Source organism: Dromaius novaehollandiae, chromosome 14 (assembly GCF_036370855.1).
Source record: "Dromaius novaehollandiae isolate bDroNov1 chromosome 14, bDroNov1.hap1, whole genome shotgun sequence".
In the NCBI taxonomy this organism is placed as follows: Eukaryota; Metazoa; Chordata; class Aves; order Casuariiformes; family Dromaiidae; genus Dromaius; species Dromaius novaehollandiae.
Genome location: NC_088111.1, coordinates 147,647 through 165,309, shown reverse-complemented (window position 1 = coordinate 165,309; position 17,663 = coordinate 147,647). Strand labels below are relative to the sequence as shown.

General features: G+C 40.1%; 3 protein-coding genes across 5 annotated transcripts; 2 read left to right on the top strand and 1 right to left on the bottom strand.

The window, feature by feature from the left end:
* Positions 1–1,659: 1,659 nt before the first annotated feature.
* Positions 1,660–6,253, bottom strand: TSR3 (TSR3 ribosome maturation factor). The gene is made up of 6 exons (XM_064519962.1): positions 6,068–6,253; positions 5,733–5,949; positions 4,751–4,944; positions 3,787–3,957; positions 2,214–2,277; positions 1,660–2,133 (listed from the first exon to the last, which is right to left on the bottom strand). Exons 1-6 carry the CDS (start codon positions 6,183–6,185, stop codon positions 1,953–1,955), a joined length of 945 nt encoding a protein of 314 aa, XP_064376032.1. The 5' UTR covers positions 6,186–6,253; the 3' UTR covers positions 1,660–1,952.
* GNPTG (N-acetylglucosamine-1-phosphate transferase subunit gamma) lies at positions 6,158–17,111 on the top strand. Of its 3 annotated transcripts, none has more exons than XM_064519961.1 (12): positions 6,158–6,298; positions 6,366–6,420; positions 6,655–6,722; positions 8,934–8,988; positions 9,095–9,178; positions 10,238–10,331; positions 11,915–12,029; positions 12,583–12,665; positions 12,941–13,072; positions 14,432–14,513; positions 15,406–15,571; positions 17,004–17,111. In XM_064519961.1, the coding sequence occupies exons 1-11, from the start codon at positions 6,184–6,186 to the stop codon at positions 15,528–15,530; spliced, it is 1,008 nt and encodes a 335-aa protein (XP_064376031.1). In that variant the 5' UTR covers positions 6,158–6,183; the 3' UTR covers positions 15,531–15,571; positions 17,004–17,111. The 3 variants fall into 3 exon arrangements, with proteins under 3 accessions (XP_064376031.1, XP_064376030.1, XP_064376029.1); XM_064519960.1 differs by lacking the exon at positions 17,004–17,111 and adding an exon at positions 16,476–16,717; XM_064519959.1 differs by lacking the exon at positions 17,004–17,111 and having other exon boundaries at positions 15,406–16,717.
* LOC135329867 (ubiquinol-cytochrome c reductase complex assembly factor 4) lies at positions 16,903–17,367 on the top strand. The gene is made up of 2 exons (XM_064519914.1): positions 16,903–16,928; positions 17,004–17,367. The coding sequence occupies exons 1-2, from the start codon at positions 16,903–16,905 to the stop codon at positions 17,365–17,367; spliced, it is 390 nt and encodes a 129-aa protein (XP_064375984.1).
* Positions 17,368–17,663: the final 296 nt, after the last annotated feature.

The window sequence follows — 17,663 nt, the reverse complement described above, 5'->3', positions numbered from 1 at the left end:
CTCATATACTTAAACAGCTCATTGAATTCTGTGACTAGAGACCAATTGCTTGCTGTGCATAATGGATCAACATACTGGTATGACCACTTCAGCATAAAATAACACGAGTGTAGACTGACATTAATGATAGTACTAACTGTCCAAGGAATGCAAGATGACCTACAGCATCTGGGGATTTTAAATGATATTTGTTTCTCCGAAATGCTTCTGTGCCTTCTTCCAAATGTCAATGTATATAGCTTTTAGAAAAAGGACATCCTCTATGCAACTACAGCTTCCTTCTGTAAAGGAAATTGGTTAAACTATGTAAGTTATTTTCCATGTATGTCAAGCTGATATACCCTCTATTAAACTTGCACTGCTTTTTTACTGAATTTTTCTAGTTCAAATAATTTTGCAAAGCAAATGCACTGATAAAAGCTTCATTCCATCTAAGCTGTAGCTTCTTCAGTGTTTTTGTTACTAAAAGATAGTTACTGCTGCAAACAAGTTATCTTAAGAATGTTACAGCTCTGCTTTCAGACTTGCTATATTTGTCTGCATGTGATTATGATAGCATTGTAACATGAAAGTATTCCCTCAAATTAGAATAGCTAGCACCCTCACATTCTCATTCCTTTAAGAACTGCGTGTAGAATTGCTGCTTTGTCACTAATCTGGAAATCCTTGTTACAGGAGCTAATTTGGAAAGGACTTCCAACTCTCGGGGTTGGAGGGTGAATAACTGAGGAACAGGGTTAAAGGAAAGATTCCCTGTCAAATCCATTGAATCACACTTTTTTTTCTTTTTCTTTTTTTTTCCTTTTTAAGGAGAAATGGAATATATGCACCACTAGAATTGCTGATGTGACTCCCAAGTGCTCCAGCAGAGCTAGAACCTTATCTCCTGTGTAGACTAGGAAGAGGGTTAAGAGGTGAAAAAGTTGCTGTGACTTGAACTTAAGAATCTTATGCATGTGAAGGTAACCAATTATGAATTGTTGTCCTCTGTACCTCCATTTGTACTGAAAGGTTGCTGAAGTTCAGATTTAAACCTAAGGTTAGGTTCCAATTGGGTGCTGGAAACTCAGAATAGCATTCTATTTAAGTGTATAGAAACCTGAAAACAATAGGTAATTGGCTATACTTTCATTGTACAAACTAGCAAGTATCTAGAAAAGTTAAGTAAGACACCAGTGCTGATTTATAAAAAGCCTTATGCCTGCTTAAGGGCAAGATGATGGTGCATTTGTGATTTGGTAGAATGCTGTTTCAAAATAATGAGAATATTGGCAGATCGTATTGTTGAACCTGCTGTCTGAAATTCTAAGATACACCTCTGAATATAAAATGCTAAAGCTTTGTATGTTGCTGAGGACCCTCTACATCAAAAATCAGCATATAATGTTACTGAAAAGACACTGAAATTTTAAATCAATTCCAGGAAGCCTTTTTTTTTTTTTCCCCTCTTTTAAGCTTAGGTGTTTGGTTTACCATAAAATGAGTGAGGTAGCTGAAATGAGTATGGCAGCTCCGAGCCTACACAGAAGTCAGAGGCACTTCACGTATTCTAATTTGGGTAATAACCTACAATAGAGCTGTTTGCCAGCTGAAATATTCCCCAGATGTCAGAAAAGTATAGTCTACAATGTACTATTAAGTAAAAATAATACCTGTAAATCACTTTCCAGAAATTTATTTTGTTTCTTTACTCATGTAACTAAGCTTCAAGATCTTTACATAATAACAATGAGCATTCCATAAATAACTGTTCAAAAGAAAAAGCTAAATAACCTTAAAACTTTTACATGCATAAATAAATCTATAAACCCCCAAGTGGCCTCACTGAGAAGAGAGGTTCACCTAGAAGGAGGTATTTAAGCACCCAGTTACAGGTGTACAGCCCCCATACTAGTAACTGTTCACAAGAAAGCTTCTTAGACAAGATTTTACAACTCTGTTTACAAATTTTTTTATTTTTCAAATAGTTGATTTATTGCTTCTTGGTGCAGCAACTTTCCAGTACCATCTTCCTCTGGACTGTTCTCTTCACTGGTCTCACTGCCATCATCTGGACTGTTCTCACTGGTCTCACTGCCATCATCTGGACTGCTTACACTGTCCTCCTCAGATTCTTCATTGCTTTGTGCTATTCTGGAAACATATTTCAGGATTATAGAAGCAAAGTAGCTTTTAAGAAAAAAAAAAAAAGCATGTAAGTTAAATTTCATTACCCTTGGGCACTGACTGGTCTATTAGGATTACAAAATTCTTTTCCTGAGTCAACATCAAATGGATCTGGAGGGGAAAAAAAAAAAAAAAAAGCACACACATTCATGAAACAGGCTTATCTTACTGGTCTGCTTTCATTTTAGGAGAATGTTATTGTCAGGAAGGGGAGGACATGGACAAATCTGGTTCAGCTTTCTGATAAACCTGCCATACTTGTTTTGCCAAGAAGTCAAAAACCATGAAATGAAAAAAAACAAATAAATTCTGTTCCCCATTCTCATCTTTCACTCTTCCTGTCCCTTACCCCATTTCCTTCTTCCCCCCACCAAAAAAAAGGGAGTTCAATAGCTCTTTGGGGACAGCCAAACTGCCCACACAGGTTAAAACTTTTGGTAAGATAACATACATATTCTCAAAAATCACTTAGTTCTGAGATGGTTTACCACTAGCCAAACTCCAAAAGTGAAGAAGTGCAGCTGTGCAAGTTGAGCTTTTCCTGATGAGTAAGAGTAATGCTAGATTTCGTTTGGCTTACGTAACTGGAGAACTTCAGCATGTTACACCAGAAATATCAAACAAGGCTTGATAGGTATGATACTACACTCAATGCAGAAAACACACAGAAGTGCGAGTGGAACTGTGCCTTAACTGGAATAGTAGGGTTGTCCCTTAAGGTCTGGCTTCAGTTTAATGGAAGAGTAGTTCAGCTTCCACCAAGAAGGCTACAAGAGGATACACTTCAATGACAGGACAATTTTATTCAGCTTAACATGTCACAGCTGAGAGAGCAAAGGTGAGAGATACTAGAAGCTGTCTGCCATCTCCTTACAGTGTGTGTGGGGTCCTCTGTTTTTTTTTGGGGGGGGACTTAGCCACTGCAGAAGAAAGGAACTGGTTAGGAGTATGTCTTCATATGCTCTCCATCATTTGGCTTTTTTGCATTGTCTTGCATGAGACCAAGCGCTCATCTGTGAATACAACCTGAAACACTGGGATACAAGTAAGTTATATGAATAATCTAGGAATAAGCTATCCTGCACTTATTTAAGGTATTTTCATTATCCTTACAGGTCTGCTTTTAAGCATCCTGGTTAGGGACTGTTTAAAGTTGTCTGTTAAGGATTTATCTAGGTTTATATATGACTAATTTACTGTCAGACTGCATGCCTGCATTTTTGTTATAGTTCTCCTGTATCGCTAGTCATCTCATTCATACTCTACCTTTAATATTTGTAGCATACAGTCATACAGTCATGTTTTTACTCCTTAGTTCTCTAATAATATCCTTAAGTTAATTAGGGTAGCTGTTCCACAGTTCAGCCAAATAAATTAATACTCTAATATAGGCATTAAATTACTTTAGTCTGTTTCACCTTTTGGGGTTAAAAAATAGACAAACTTGCTTACAGGTAGAAAACATAATATAGAAAACACAGTATAGAGACAGAACGACACATGAACAAAGTGTTTATCTTCTACCTTGCCAATATCTCATGAGATTAAAGAAAAAAAATGTAAGGAAACTACATGGAAGACCAGGTAAGAAAAGGAGATGCTCGCATGTGTGTTTCTTACCTATTTCTTCTTTTGTTTCTTGGACACTGGCTAAAAAGTCCTTTTCAACTCTCAGCACATCTTCTTGGCAATGGCAGGTTGCATACTTTTCCAAAAGATTTTTGTTCAAATCAATAAATGTCTTCCCCCATTTAAATTTCCTTAGAAGAATGGTGGCTAGGTCTGGAAATCCTAAAACAGAAAAAAAATTATAATTTTCTTTTCCAATGTGAGATTTTACTTGGCTTACAGGTTTCTGTTTTTAATGTTTGCCAGCATTTTTCCGTGTTCAAGGATTCCGATTTTTTAAAGAGATTAAAGATCTTTTAAAATTTCAATTTAACTTGAAATATCTAACTGAATCCAAGAAAAGTTCATAGTCTTTCAGTCTTACATGAAAATGTTAAAATATTTTGTACATGTGATGATTCAATCTATTGCTCTCCCATCCTTCTATAAGACAGCACTTGTACATACTATATTATCAGATAATAAGATGTGTCGGCAGTATAGCAGAGAACATCTGTTCCATTGTTGAGAAAGTTCTGTCATGAGCTTGCAAAACATTATGAGGAGGGGGGTGTTTTCTTTTCATGTTCTCAACCAGAACCCACCATGTTAATGTAGAGCTGTTACCTCCCCTGAAGACAAAGATGTCTAAAAGTTAACTTTCTTCTCTCTCTTTTTTTTTTTTTTTTTTTAAGATTTTTCTAACATTCAGTGCTGTCCTGACAACAGTAGGATCATCACTTCATAGGTCCTGTGTAGTAGCTGAGGTGAACTCCACCCCAGAGGTATCTCAATAGCTACTAAATACGAGCAATTGGAAGAAAACTAAATGATAGTCTCATTCCAAACACAAGACCAAAGTGATGGCCAATGGGACAGCATTACAGTTTATTCCATCAAAAATCATGCCTTCTGATTTATTAAGGATATGAGAATTGCTGGTAACGCATTTTGTATCAGACATGTTACAGCCTACCAACAATGCAAAAAGTAGCAGCAAAAGCTTCCACACAGGACAGCTTCCATGGCCGGCCATAGTTTACAGGATTTGCAGCCACCAAGTAAGGTAGCAGCCGTAGATGATTTCCTCTCATTCTCTTAAAGGGAGTTTCTTCCAATTTGGCCCATGAGCAATCTATGACTGCAATTCCACTCTGAGCAACGATATGTCTGAAAAAAAGAAACACCCCATATTTAAAAAATTGTTTTGTTGTATTGATAAAATAAGTTAAAGTGACAATTACAATTGCCACTCTATAGTGGCAACACGTGCATACAACCCAGTCTTTGTCTATCAAAAAGCATATTTTATAACAATCTAAAATTCAGATGCAATGGAAAAGAATAACAACATGCTTCTCCTCAGAATCTGCACTGGGCAAGAAAGTCTTATCCATATGTTTCAAACTGAAAATACAAAAATTTAGGATTAAAAAAAATGTGATGGAAAGGTGATTAAAAATAATTTTCCCATTCTTAAGGGAACAGAGATCAAAGTTTGGATTTAGGTTCTCCGCTAGCTTCTAAAGTAATCTCTGAATATATACATCTTTATAAAACTCTGCAGGTACATTTGAAGAAAACTCACTAAGTTTCCCCAAAATAACTTTTCTAGCTAATGGATTGTGGTGCCTAGTCTAAGAATTTGAATGTGCAATCATAAAAAATACAGTATCTATAGGCTGCTGTGATTCTGAACCTATTAGCCTACAAACTGCATAGGGTCCTCATTTGGGATCTATAGATATTTTTCACCTGATACCAGCTGTTTAAAAGTTTTGACCTTATTTAACAAAAAGACTCCATTTCTCATATGCGCGCGTCAGCAATAACATGACGGGAAGGTAAAGTTTATTCCGTAGCACAATTTTCGCCATCGGTCAGTGCTCAAAGCCGCCTGCCCGAGAGATCCCCGGCGCCCTGCGAGCGCCACGAGAGCGTCCGCGCCGCGCTCGCACCTGTCAGCCGGGGAGACGGGCTGGGCGGCGGCCGGGCTCAGCACGAGCCCCGCGAACCTCTGGCCGAGGCGCAGGGTCCGCAGCAGCCCCTTCCGCGCCAGCTTCCTCCCGGTGCATCGCTTGGGATCGCAGTGCCCGAGCTCCCACATGGCAAGAGGGCAGGGGAGCTCCACGGCGGGGGCGTCCCCCTCCGCAGGCCGGCCGCCCTCCAGGCAAGCTGCAAACACAGGCGCGCCTTAGTGCCCGCCGCCCGGCGGGACCGGCCCCCAGCCGCGGCCCCGCCGCCCGGCGGGACCGGCCCCCAGCCGCGGCCCCCAGCCGCGGCCCCGCCGCACCTCTCAGCGCGGCCTCCGCTTCCGCCGCGAAGGTGTCGAGGCTCCGGGCGCCGCGGCGGGCGCGCCGCTGCGGGGCCGGCGCCGCGGCGGGCCGCGGCGGGCGCCTTCTCCGCCTCATGGGTCCGTGGCCGGCGGGCCTGGGCGGAGCGGCCGCCCCGTGGCCCCGCGGCGCCCTTCCGCTTCCGAGGGGAGCGGTGATGGCGGCCGCCCGGCTGCTGCTGGCGGCGCTGGGTGAGCGCGGGGCCGGGGCCGGGGCCGGGGCCGCGTCGCCGCCGCTGACCGCTCTCTCTGTTCGCAGGCGCCTTCGCCTCAGCGGCGAAGATGAAGATAGTGGAGGAGCCGAACACGTTCGGGTGCGTGGCCGCTCGCGCGCCGTGTCCCGCCGCCCCCCCGCACGCCCCGCCCTTCCCTTCCCGGGCCGGGCCGGGCCGCGCGGGGCCGAGGCGGCTCTGCTGGCGGAGATCGTCGCCCCTGCACGCTGCGCTCGGCTGCCGGTGGTGGGACGCGAAGATAGCGGAGGATATAAGGACACCCGGAAACACAGCTTAATCTTAAATCTTATATCTTAAATTTTCTTCTTTTGAAAGGTTGAATAACCCATTCTTGCCTCAAACAAATAGGCTGCAGCCAAAGGTGGCCCCTTCTGCAGTATCAGGTAGATGCAAACGTTACTATTCTGTACAGTTTTTACCATTTTCATGATAGTCATTTCTAGAGTAATCTACCTTGAATTTGTGCACACAATGACTAATTTTGCCTGCCATTTTGTGGGAGTTGTGGAAAATAAGCATGACCAAATATATCTTATTGTGCTTCTGGAGGAACGTCTTCAGTGTTCTATGTTAAGGTGCTGTTTGGACTGCTTTTGTCACAGTCTGCTATCCTTGTGTTTATTCTGTATTGTTTGAGCCCATCACTGAGCCTTCTGATCCTTACTAAAGACTTATTTTCTTCCTAAAACATCCCCTGACGTCCTTGAGATTCTCATATAAAAATGATACTGTCATCTGATAGTACTTAATACTCAAAAGTTCTTTTCCAAAAGATTTTAGAGTAGGCTTAGAATGAGTCATGCAGGCTCAATTTCATATGCAAAGCATAGATGCTGCAATATAACCTACTGCTGTAGCAAAATACATAGAAATCTAAGGATTTTAGACCTATATGGAGGACAGTAGGTACAGTAAGCACTGAATTGCAAAGGCTGAGCAACAGGAAATAAGATTTAAAGACACAGCTCGTTTAATGTTGTCTCTCTCCTAACCTTAGGCACAGACATAAAGCTCCTTATGGGTTCAGGCCAATAAGGACACTTGTGAATGGTGATGTTAAATGTGATTGTACTTGTTTTTTTGTGACATGCTTTATAAACCTGAATTAAATTATGTACGTGCTGCATGTGAAAAGTGAAATAGTTAGAAATAGGATTAATAATAGTTAGAATGCTGAATGGGATGATGCCAGAAATCATAGGAAAAAATTAAAAGTTAATTAAACAGTGATCTAAAAATTAAAACAGTACACTAGAAATCCTTCTTTCCTGAGCTCGAGAACTTACCTATAGTCCAAAATTGGAAATGTCTGATAAACTGGAATCCAGGCATAGAACCCTGGCTTGCATGGTCATTTCTTTAGCATGGATAACTGACTTATTCTTTCCTTTTATGACAGTTAGGGCAGTAGTTCCTATAGTTACTCTATTAGAGCATCTGTCCAGGAAATGGACATGTGAGTTTAATGTATTTTTTAGATACATTCAGATTTGTATTTCTTCCCCTTTGGGGAAAGCATCTTAATCACTAGGCCACAAACTACATGTAGGAGAGGAGCAAACTCTTTAGCCAAGCCTGTGGTAACCTACAAAAAGAATGAAAGATTGTAAGGTCAGAAAAAGGACACGCAAAAGAGAACCTGATGATATTCCAGTGGTTAGGGCATCCTGGAGGGGCGTGATTCTGGTGTTCTGATCTCTGCTTCTAGAATCGTTTGTCTAGATCTTTGGAAAAAATACATAGGCGATCCTGGCAGCGAGGGCCCAGAGTCTAGATATTCTGTATGATCTTAGCTATTTTTTCTGCTTTGTGATCTCTTCTTCCCTCACAAATATGTAACCATTCCATGCGAAGTTAGCTTAAACATATGACTCTTGAAATAGCCCTGTAGAAAGTAGTTCAGAACTTTTGGCCCTTTTCCAAACGACAAGTTACCTGTATTAAATTCCATTGACAGCCAGGATGGAATGATCAGTTCGTCGGTTCTACTGGAAAGTTGTGGCTGCTGGTCTATCAGATGGAAAAAAAGGCATCTACAGCATTGCCATTTCTTCCAGCAGCTTTTGAGTGGCTTATCTTGCCAAATAGCAACGGGATCAGACCTTGAAGGCCAACTGTGAAGAAGAACATCTAGTTCGAGAGTCTTACAGAAACTTAGGTGTGCAGCACTGTTGAGATTCTGAGCAAAAGGGCTTTGCTGACTTAAACCATAGGAGTTTAGATGACTCTGGGGACAGACAGTTGCCAAGTAAGAGTTCTGGTGCTTGTGACTAGATTTTGGCAAGTTCTGCACTGAGGATTGCTTTTATGGCGCTAGCCTCAAATATTTCTGTGTCCAGGTTTCTTGTTTTCATTGTAGAGAGAAGCTAACCTTTTTCATAGAGCGTTGAAGGTGAAAAACATGAAAGATTTGGAAGCAAATTGATGTAACAGTAGTGGGGATTTACGGTAATCCATATGGCAGATACTGATTTCCTGATGTGTAGCAGAAAACTAAATTTGTCTCACACTACTTACAACTCTGTCACCACAATAACTTGTTTAAATTTAACCAAAAATTATTCTTCCTTGATGTCATTTTGTGGTGTTTTCAGGCCCTGCACATCTCTTTAGGCTTGCTGGCAAGTGTTTCAGTTTTGTGGAATCCACGTGAGTAATGGATTTGAATATTTGACTCTATTTGTTTTAATTAGAAACAAAGTAGTTCTTAACTCCAGTCTGAAACATTTCTTACTGTTTTTTGCTTTTTTTTAAGGTATAAGTACGAGTTTTGTCCTTTCCATAATGTCACTCAGCATGAGCAGACTTTTCGATGGAATGCCTATAGTGGGATTTTAGGGTGAGGCTATTTAGAGCTTTATGTTTTACTTAGGCTATTAGCAGACCATTTTATAGATTGACAAGAAAGTGGCGGTTTTAAAATTAAGATTCTTTTATTGGTTAGCTTAGGTCATTGTAGTTCCCAGAGCATTATGCAGAGCGTTATGCAGACAAATACTCAGTCTTGAAATAGCCAAATTTTTTGTTGATTAAAAGCTAACCTCCTGTCTTTAGCTGGATGCTGATTAATAACCAGTATCAACAGCAGTAATGATATGATCTTGTAAAAAATCCAATAATGTACAACTACAATTTATATTAACCAAAGGCTTCATATCTCTTTATATGCAGCTCAAAATGAAAATATCTTAAACTTACAAAATAAAACAAAATACATTCTGTATGCCTCATGGTCACTTTAAACATATTTAATAAAAAGTAAGAAAAGCCTCGGTATAGATCCAGTATCTACATCAGAAGAGCTAGCATAAGTTTAATTGTAAATCAGAACACTGCCTTAAAAATACAGCCTTTTTAATTTTTTGTATGTAGATGTCTGTGCAATTTGAGTGAAGGATCTGTCTCTCTTTTTCCTTATGTGCACAATAATCAGTGAGCCAATGTGAGAGGAAAGGCTACATCATTATATTGAGGAAATCAGTGACCTTTAGGATGAGCAAAGTAGAGAGTAGTTTTTGTAGACACTCTCACTGGCACTATAAATAATCCTGCAAATAATCTTGAGTTGCACTGGATTTGTCGTGGGATGGATCTGTAAGCTGTTTTTTCATTGGGTTTAAACTAGGATTTGTAAATGCAAATGGTTTATTAACTGAGAGCAGGTATGAAACTGCTCTCCCAAAGTAATGTTGATACATAAGAACCTGAATAACAAACTTCACTGACTGAAATGTGACCAGGTCTTGGCTATAGGAAATGGAAATATTAGGACAACAAAAATGGGATGTATACAATTAATTTGGACCTGATGTATGAGTCTTCATTCTTTTCTTCCTGTGTTTTCACATTTTTCTTTCCAGTAATTTAAAATAAAACTCTTGATGTTCTATTTTTTCAGAATCTGGCATGAATGGGAAATTGATAACAACACATTTGTTGGAATGTGGATGAGGGAAGGAGACTCCTGTGAAACCAAGAGCAGACAGACGAAGGTATAATAATGAATTACACAGATTCCACTGATTCAGACAGCATGGCGCTCTGCAGATACTCATGACACTCTACAAACTGAAACACTTCTACCTCAAAGAGTTCATTGTTTAAGATGTGATATAAAATTAAAAGATGACTTCCTATAGCAGTTAGTTGAATAGATGACGAGGGAAGCTAAAATCAGGATAAAAATCTGACAAAGTTTACTTACATATTCTCATTAGCCTGGCAACTTTAAATTTTTTTCCCTGATAGAGTGGAGCATTCTGGTATTATCATCGCTGTTAGAAACATGCAGGACTTTATAATTTCTATCAGGAAAAGCAGACAGAAAGAACTGTTTGTTGAATGCAAGCCACCAGCCTACTGTGCATAAGAACATCTAGTAAAAAGGAGGGAACAGAATTAGGCAGTTAACAGTATGCTGAGAAGCCAATTAAGCCAAGTATTAGAACAAGACCGGGTTGCATGCAGGGAGAATTAAGGAAGGAGTTACATGTATGGGAGTGGCAGGGAAACAAACTCAAGAGCTACAAATTCTGGTGTGAGTACATTTTTAAGAAAAAGTAAAAATACTTACTGTGTTGAACAGTTAAAATGTTCCTATATCTGTGCCAAGTAAGTATTCAGCTAGAAAGGTTAGAAAGGCTGTCTGAGACTTTCCTATTGTGTGGCACATGATTTGGACAAGTCCTTTATCTTTTTATTCATAAATGTTCTTCTTTTTTCCAGCTTCCGTTTCAATGTGTTATGCAACTTTACAGATGCAATGAATTAAACCTCACATTCCCTGGTGATATAGATCACTATCATGAAGAATTGCTAAAGATACCATGAAGTTCACAATAGATTTATTTTTCATGTACAAGATGGGTGACAATACAATACTTAAGAGAGAGGGATATTTAATTGTAATAATTAATGGGAACGTGAGATAAGGGACAAAATATCTTGGCCAACGTGAAAATATTTTGTACTAAAATGGAGGTACCTTGTTAACAACTTTATCACCCATACGGGCTGCAGAAGAGATAATTATTCTTGCGGGACCTTTGATACTGTGATACAAATACTTCACAGGCATTTGATTTTGAACAGTCATGAAATACTAGCACTGAAAATATAAAGATCAAAGTGAATTTCTACAGGCCAGATGAATATTGTTCTCCTGAACAGTAAAAAGAAGAGCCTGATATTTAGTGCACTGGTCAGGAAGCAAAATTTGTTAGATGAATGATATTCATGTCTGATGAGGTTTGAAAGAGTGGCCTATACACCCTCCCTTTTACTCTCATTTTTGCTAAAAATATGGTGCTTGGGAGTTCAAGCAGCAAAGATAGGTAGGGTTGATTCCCCATTAGAAGATGGATTTTTTACCAAAAAAACCTTAATTTGAAAGACCTGCTAGCTTTGATTTCCACCCCCACCCCCCCTCCATGGATGACAGTACTGGAAACTTTGGGACTACAGTATTTACTGAAATGCATCTGTTAGCATAGGAACACAGCAAACTGATCATGAACGCTGGTCCTGTTTAATTTGGAGCTGTTTTTGCTGATCTTTGTTTTTTACTAATGTTTAGGTTCTTCTTGTTTGTGGAAAGAGCAATAGATTGGCTTACGTGTCTGAGCCAAGTACTTGTGTTTACTCTCTGACATTTGAGACTCCTCTTGTGTGCCATCCCCACTCTCTTTTAGGTAAGGTGTAGAAAATCATTTGTGCGTGTGGAGCAGCTGGCATCTTACTCCAGCCTCAAAGTGTAAATTTTTAGGTTCTTTGATCTTGTAGTTTGATATCAGTGAAGATTGAATGTAATATATATTGCTAACTGTATTTTAAACCATCATAATAAATAGGTATTTCTAAAATAAAACTGTCACTGCTAGTATAGATACAGCAAGTGGGGTTTTTTTTCTTTTTTCTTGGACTGGTTTTATGAATCAGCCCTGCGGTGTCTGTTCATTTACCTGCATAACAGAAAAGGAGAGCTCAGTTAGAATTTCATTCAATGGAGAAATATGAGACCTTGTACCTGGAAATGAGAGAAATTTTTGGTCAGTAGCACTCTCCAGAAACTTTGTGTGAAGTGGGATTGAAGTATAACCCCAACTCTTGAAAGCCGTAGAGACTGTGTACTGTATAAAAACATTGAGCTCTTAAAACAAATATGTAGGTGTTGTGCTAGAGAAGCACTTAAGTAATGGATGACAATGCTGTTAATTTTTACACAGTGTGACTTCTGTTTTTCAGTTTATCCGACTCTGACTGAAGCACTGCAAAGGAAGTGGGATGAAGCAGAGCAGTTTCTGTATGATGAACTAATAACTGAACAGGTTTGTTAGTTCTTCCAACTCTGTTTGATAAAGAACAATTATTGCCAAAGCACTGATCTGACTTCTGCAGTTTCATCTTTTTTTAGAATGTATACATTTATTCTGGCAAATAGTTGGCAAATAGTAATTTTTGTGCTCTGTAACTGCTATATCAATGATAATGGCAATGTTTTGTAAAGTGAAGCTTGTGGAATTGGAATGGTCAGTGTAAATTACAAGCAGAGATGAGAATCAGATGGATTTATCTGTTGTCTTTTGCAAATTTTCTCTTTTAGGGATACAAAAAAATACTGAAAGAGATTTTCGAGGAAGCAGGACTTCTAAGAGCAGCAGAAGAAAAGGAATTTGAGAAACAGAATAAGCAAATAATAACTCTGGAATTTGAAACAGTAGAAAACTGCAATAAGGTATAGAGCATAATGTTTACAATGTGAAATTAATTGCTACCTTTTTACTGTATGGTTCAGTGTGACAGAGTTATATATTTATTCTTTGGATTCACCTGAAGTCTGTTAATGGGGTTATATATATATTTTTTTTTTTACTATAACAATCTGTTTACAAATAAAGCGACTTGACATCTTTATTTTAGCCCTCGAGTCAAAGACAAAGCAGCACAACTGAAAACTCAGTAAGAAGTTAGAGGGCAATATATGGGGATTAGTATAGGTACTTGGATTATGAACACTTTATAAGTACTCTTTCCAGGGGATATCAGGGTGGAAATAGGAAAGAGTTATTAGTGAAAATAAAGGTGTGCCTAGCCTTGGGAATGTTGTCACTTTTTCTGTGTCAATTACCCAGATTTGTGGCAGAACATATTGGCCATTACACAACCAAAAGGCAGCATGATCTATGCCATGTATATTTCTGAATGATTTTAATGTGTGTGAATATGCAGATATTTCCTCTGTAACAGAACTAAAATGGAAAAAAAAATAGAGGTAGAAAGAAGGTGTGCTTAGCCTAAAGGAGCATATGTTCAACATCATGAAAAGAGCATGGCAGGGAATTCATTGATTATAATGCAAAGAAGAAGCCACTGTTGTTACCTAATTTGAAAATGTGGCAAACACAAAATGCCACCTAGTAATTCCTGCATATAACCCAATAAACTGTGGTTAAGATGAATATATTTCTGTGAAGATAATCATTTTGCTGTGGTACTGTCAGGAGCTGGAAGATTCATCTTATTTTTTCAATAGTTAATTATTTTACTGTTAATAATTTGCACTTCTTTTTTTTTTTAACGTTCTTGGTTGGCTTCATCATAGCGTTAAGTGACATAAACTGGGATGTTCTAATAACCAAAGAATCTTAAATAGTTAATCTTTTGCTTTTTATTGATTCAGGTTAAAAAAAAATAGGCTCCTTCAAGATTCCAGATGTGTGGTTTGATTCTTGAAAGTGTGAAGCAGTCCCTGCTTCTATGATTGAACAGAAACTGTTAAAAGCAAGAATATGAAGTTGCTAAGTCAAGATATGAGGAGGTGACAGATTTCCAGACTCTAGCATTATGACAGAAACTAAAATAAGGCTGGTCTTGTAGCAAAGGAAGGCAATTTTGTCCCACAATAAAATGCTAGTTAGAGGATAGATCTGAGAAATTTTATAAAATTTGTACCTCATTCTTGGAGTACACAGATTAAGATCTTTAAGTAAAAAGCTGTAACAACTATGCATAGACTTGTTACATTTGAAAAATGCCATTTTATGTATGTATTTAGAGGGTGGGAGAGCCTTTTTTAATGTATTTTCTTTTTTAGGAGTACAAGCAACTTTCTAAAGAATTAAAAAAAATTAAAGATTTGTTAACTCAGCATGGTATTGCATACAAAACAAATTCTGGTGAGTTTTTCATATCATTCTTTTTCATTATTGTCTATTCAGAATGCATATACCCAAATGTTGCTTTTGACTACAGCACTAATTAAAAAAATATGTCATACGTGGAGGTAAAAATCAGTGTTACAGCATTGGTAGCACTTAAGGATCTTTTAAATGTCTGAACGTTCTGTGTAGTCACACCCAGCCACACAGCCTGACTTCTTCAAGAACACTTGAAATGTTCTCCTTTTCTGTTTGGATTTCCTTTATTCTTTCTTAGTTGCCTTTTTCCCCCCTCTTTGATTTTGTTAGATAAATACCATATCCCATGCTGTTTTGAGAAGGAAGGACTGTTGGGTCCTGGCTATGAGGAAGCAGGGCTTATCTGGATTAATTTTAGATGAGTTAAGACTTTTTGCTGCCTTATTCCCTCCAGTCCATCATGCCTATTATTAAATTAACTATGTGCCTGAGGAGGATTTAATTTCCCCACAGCTTTTGCGTTCAGAATTGGCATCTCAAGGAAACAATGGACCTTTGAGCTAATAAAATTAAGCAAGTTACATGTTTGATTTGTTTCTTCTCTTTGGTTAGAGAAACTTTCATGGCTATCTTTGAAATCAGTGATTTTTCTTTTCTAGAAATAATCATCATATTGGAATTTTTTGTAAAACATTTTATTTGCACGTTTAAACTATTTGACTATTTAACTTGCACAGTATTTCTGCGTGCCTGAGGGACAGCTCATTTAACTACTGCAGATCAGAATTTGAATTCTAGAATGAAAAGCAGAATTCACAGCTTGCTTTGGATGATTTACTTCGAAACTGTTTAGTGAATTCTGTGATTAAGACAGAAATGTTTCAGTGTTTAAAAAGCAGAAGTAACTGATGTCTTAAACTAAACATTACAGCTGAAAATACCAGTGTTGAACGTACAAGTCACAAACTGGCAACTACAGAGACAAATGTTTTTAATGCGTCAAAGGACGATGAGCACCTGCGTGGAGATACAGGAATTTGGAATGACACTGTATGAAGAAATTTGGGTGGTAAAAACAATTTCATGTGAACTGTTGAGTAAGTTCAATGTGTGTCATGGCACTAAGATGATTTATCTCCTCTGAGTATTCTTGACTTTCTGAATCCTGCCCTAAAGCAAAGGGAAAATAATGGAGTGAGGTTTTGCCATTACTAAGGAGATACCTCATTTCTGAGAGCATTCGTAAAACTGCTATGCTAAGCCTGGTATAGAGCAGAGGCTTGCTGATTCTTTCTCTCAGCTGTCGTTTTCTTTGATCAATTATTGCACAACCTGGAGTGAAAGATGAGGGGTATATGTACATAGAACTTACATTTCTGTCTGACTAATGACTTGTTTTTGCCATAAAATGTGGGCAGACTAATTCTGCAGTGAGCAGTAGATTGTCGGTGTCTGTAGAAAAAAGAATATTATACCTGTATCACGTGATCCAGCAGTACAAACAAAGCCTCTGAAGATGACCAGAATAGGTGGAAGGGGAGAGGAAATAAATTTTAGTAAAATATTTTAGCTAGTTGGTGGTTAAGGTAATGGCAGTGCAAAAACTGATGTTTAATAATACTTATGACCAAATTCTACCCTATATGTCCACAGGGAGTAAGAATACTCCTAATTTCCTTCATCTTGCTTCAGGTGGCCCTCAGAATCTTTGTTGGCTCAGGACCTTTTTGGCCCTAAGTTTCACCCTCAAAACCTCTGTCTTGACACTCAATGTATACTTGCCTTTCTGGTTGCGTAGTGGAGCATGAACAAATGCTATCATTTGTGTATATTTGTTTTCTGTGTCAAATTAAAGAAATGGCAATGATTCAGTAAAGCTGGTACATAATAGGTGTTACAAAGCCAAAATAATCGAAGGCTAATGCTGTAAGATGTTGTATGAAAGTAGTACAATGTGCAGAACATGTTGCCTATATGCCAAAATAAGCATTTTCCTTGCAGACGTCAGCAAAAACGTGTTTCCTGCTGCAGCAGTGCTTATCATGCAAGTCCACCCACCTCTCTGCCCAGAGTTGAATTTAGTCTAGGGATAGTTACTGGATAAAATGAAAGCTGTTCTGGTTCTGGAGGAAGGAAAGGTGCTATGAAAATGCAAAATTATTCTAGAAGAACTAGTTGTGGTAAGGGAAGACGTGGCAGTTCTCTGTATGTGAGACAGAATAAAAGGGACTCTTCTAACGAAAGCTGTGCAAAAATTAATGCAGAAGCTGGTAGGCCCCGAGCCCGCCGCCTCCAGGCGTCCCGCCTCTCCTGCCCGGCCGGTGAGCCGGGCCCGCCCCCGCGCGTCGCCTGCCGCCCCGCCGGGGCCCCGCGGCGAGGCCGCGCTTCCGCTTCCGCTCGCGGGCGGCGCGCGGAGGAGCGCGGCGGGATGCGCTGGGCGCTGGGCGGCTGGCGGTGAGCGGCGAGGCGCCGGGGCCGGGGCCGCTCGGCCCGCTCCCGCCCGCTCCTCTGACTCGTGTGTCTTTGCAGGGCGCGGCGGCCCCTGCGCCTGCCCGGCCCCCGGCGGGGGCTGGCGCGGCGGCGGGGCCCGGCGGGCGCGGAGGCGGCGGGCGCGGCCGAGGCGGACGGCGGGGGCCCGGTGCCCTTCTCGGCCAGCAAGGCCAGCCCGCGGGTGTGGAGCGTCAGCCGGTCTATGGGGAGCGACCATGAGAGGCCCTGGGGGAAGGTGCTGCCCCTCAGCCTGCTGTGCGCGGGGCTGCTGCTCTGGTGTGTGTTTAGGGACAAAACGGAGATCGATGAGCGCCTGGAAGCTGTTTTCTCCGATCGGATCGTGGACCCTGTAGATGTGACCCCAAAAAGCAGCGCCGCCTTGCAACCGCAGAAGGAGAAATGAGAATAGCGTGACTGTAGTGAAGGAGCTGCCAGCAGTCTGCTGTCATTCAGCTGGTTGCTTGGACACTTTCATGGGAAAACTTGTTTTGTTCAACCTGTCACAGTCCTTACCTTGCAAGCATGATTTCTTTATTTTTTGCAGCTGCTTCCTGCATTGGTCTTAGTAGTTTACAGTGACAGCTGAAGGAATGGTGTCTTCTTGCAGTAGGGGTGAACAGGATGTACTGCAAGTCAACTTGTATTTGAAGGTACATTTTAGACAACTCGTTTCTTTTCCATTGGTATTTTTTTTCTTAG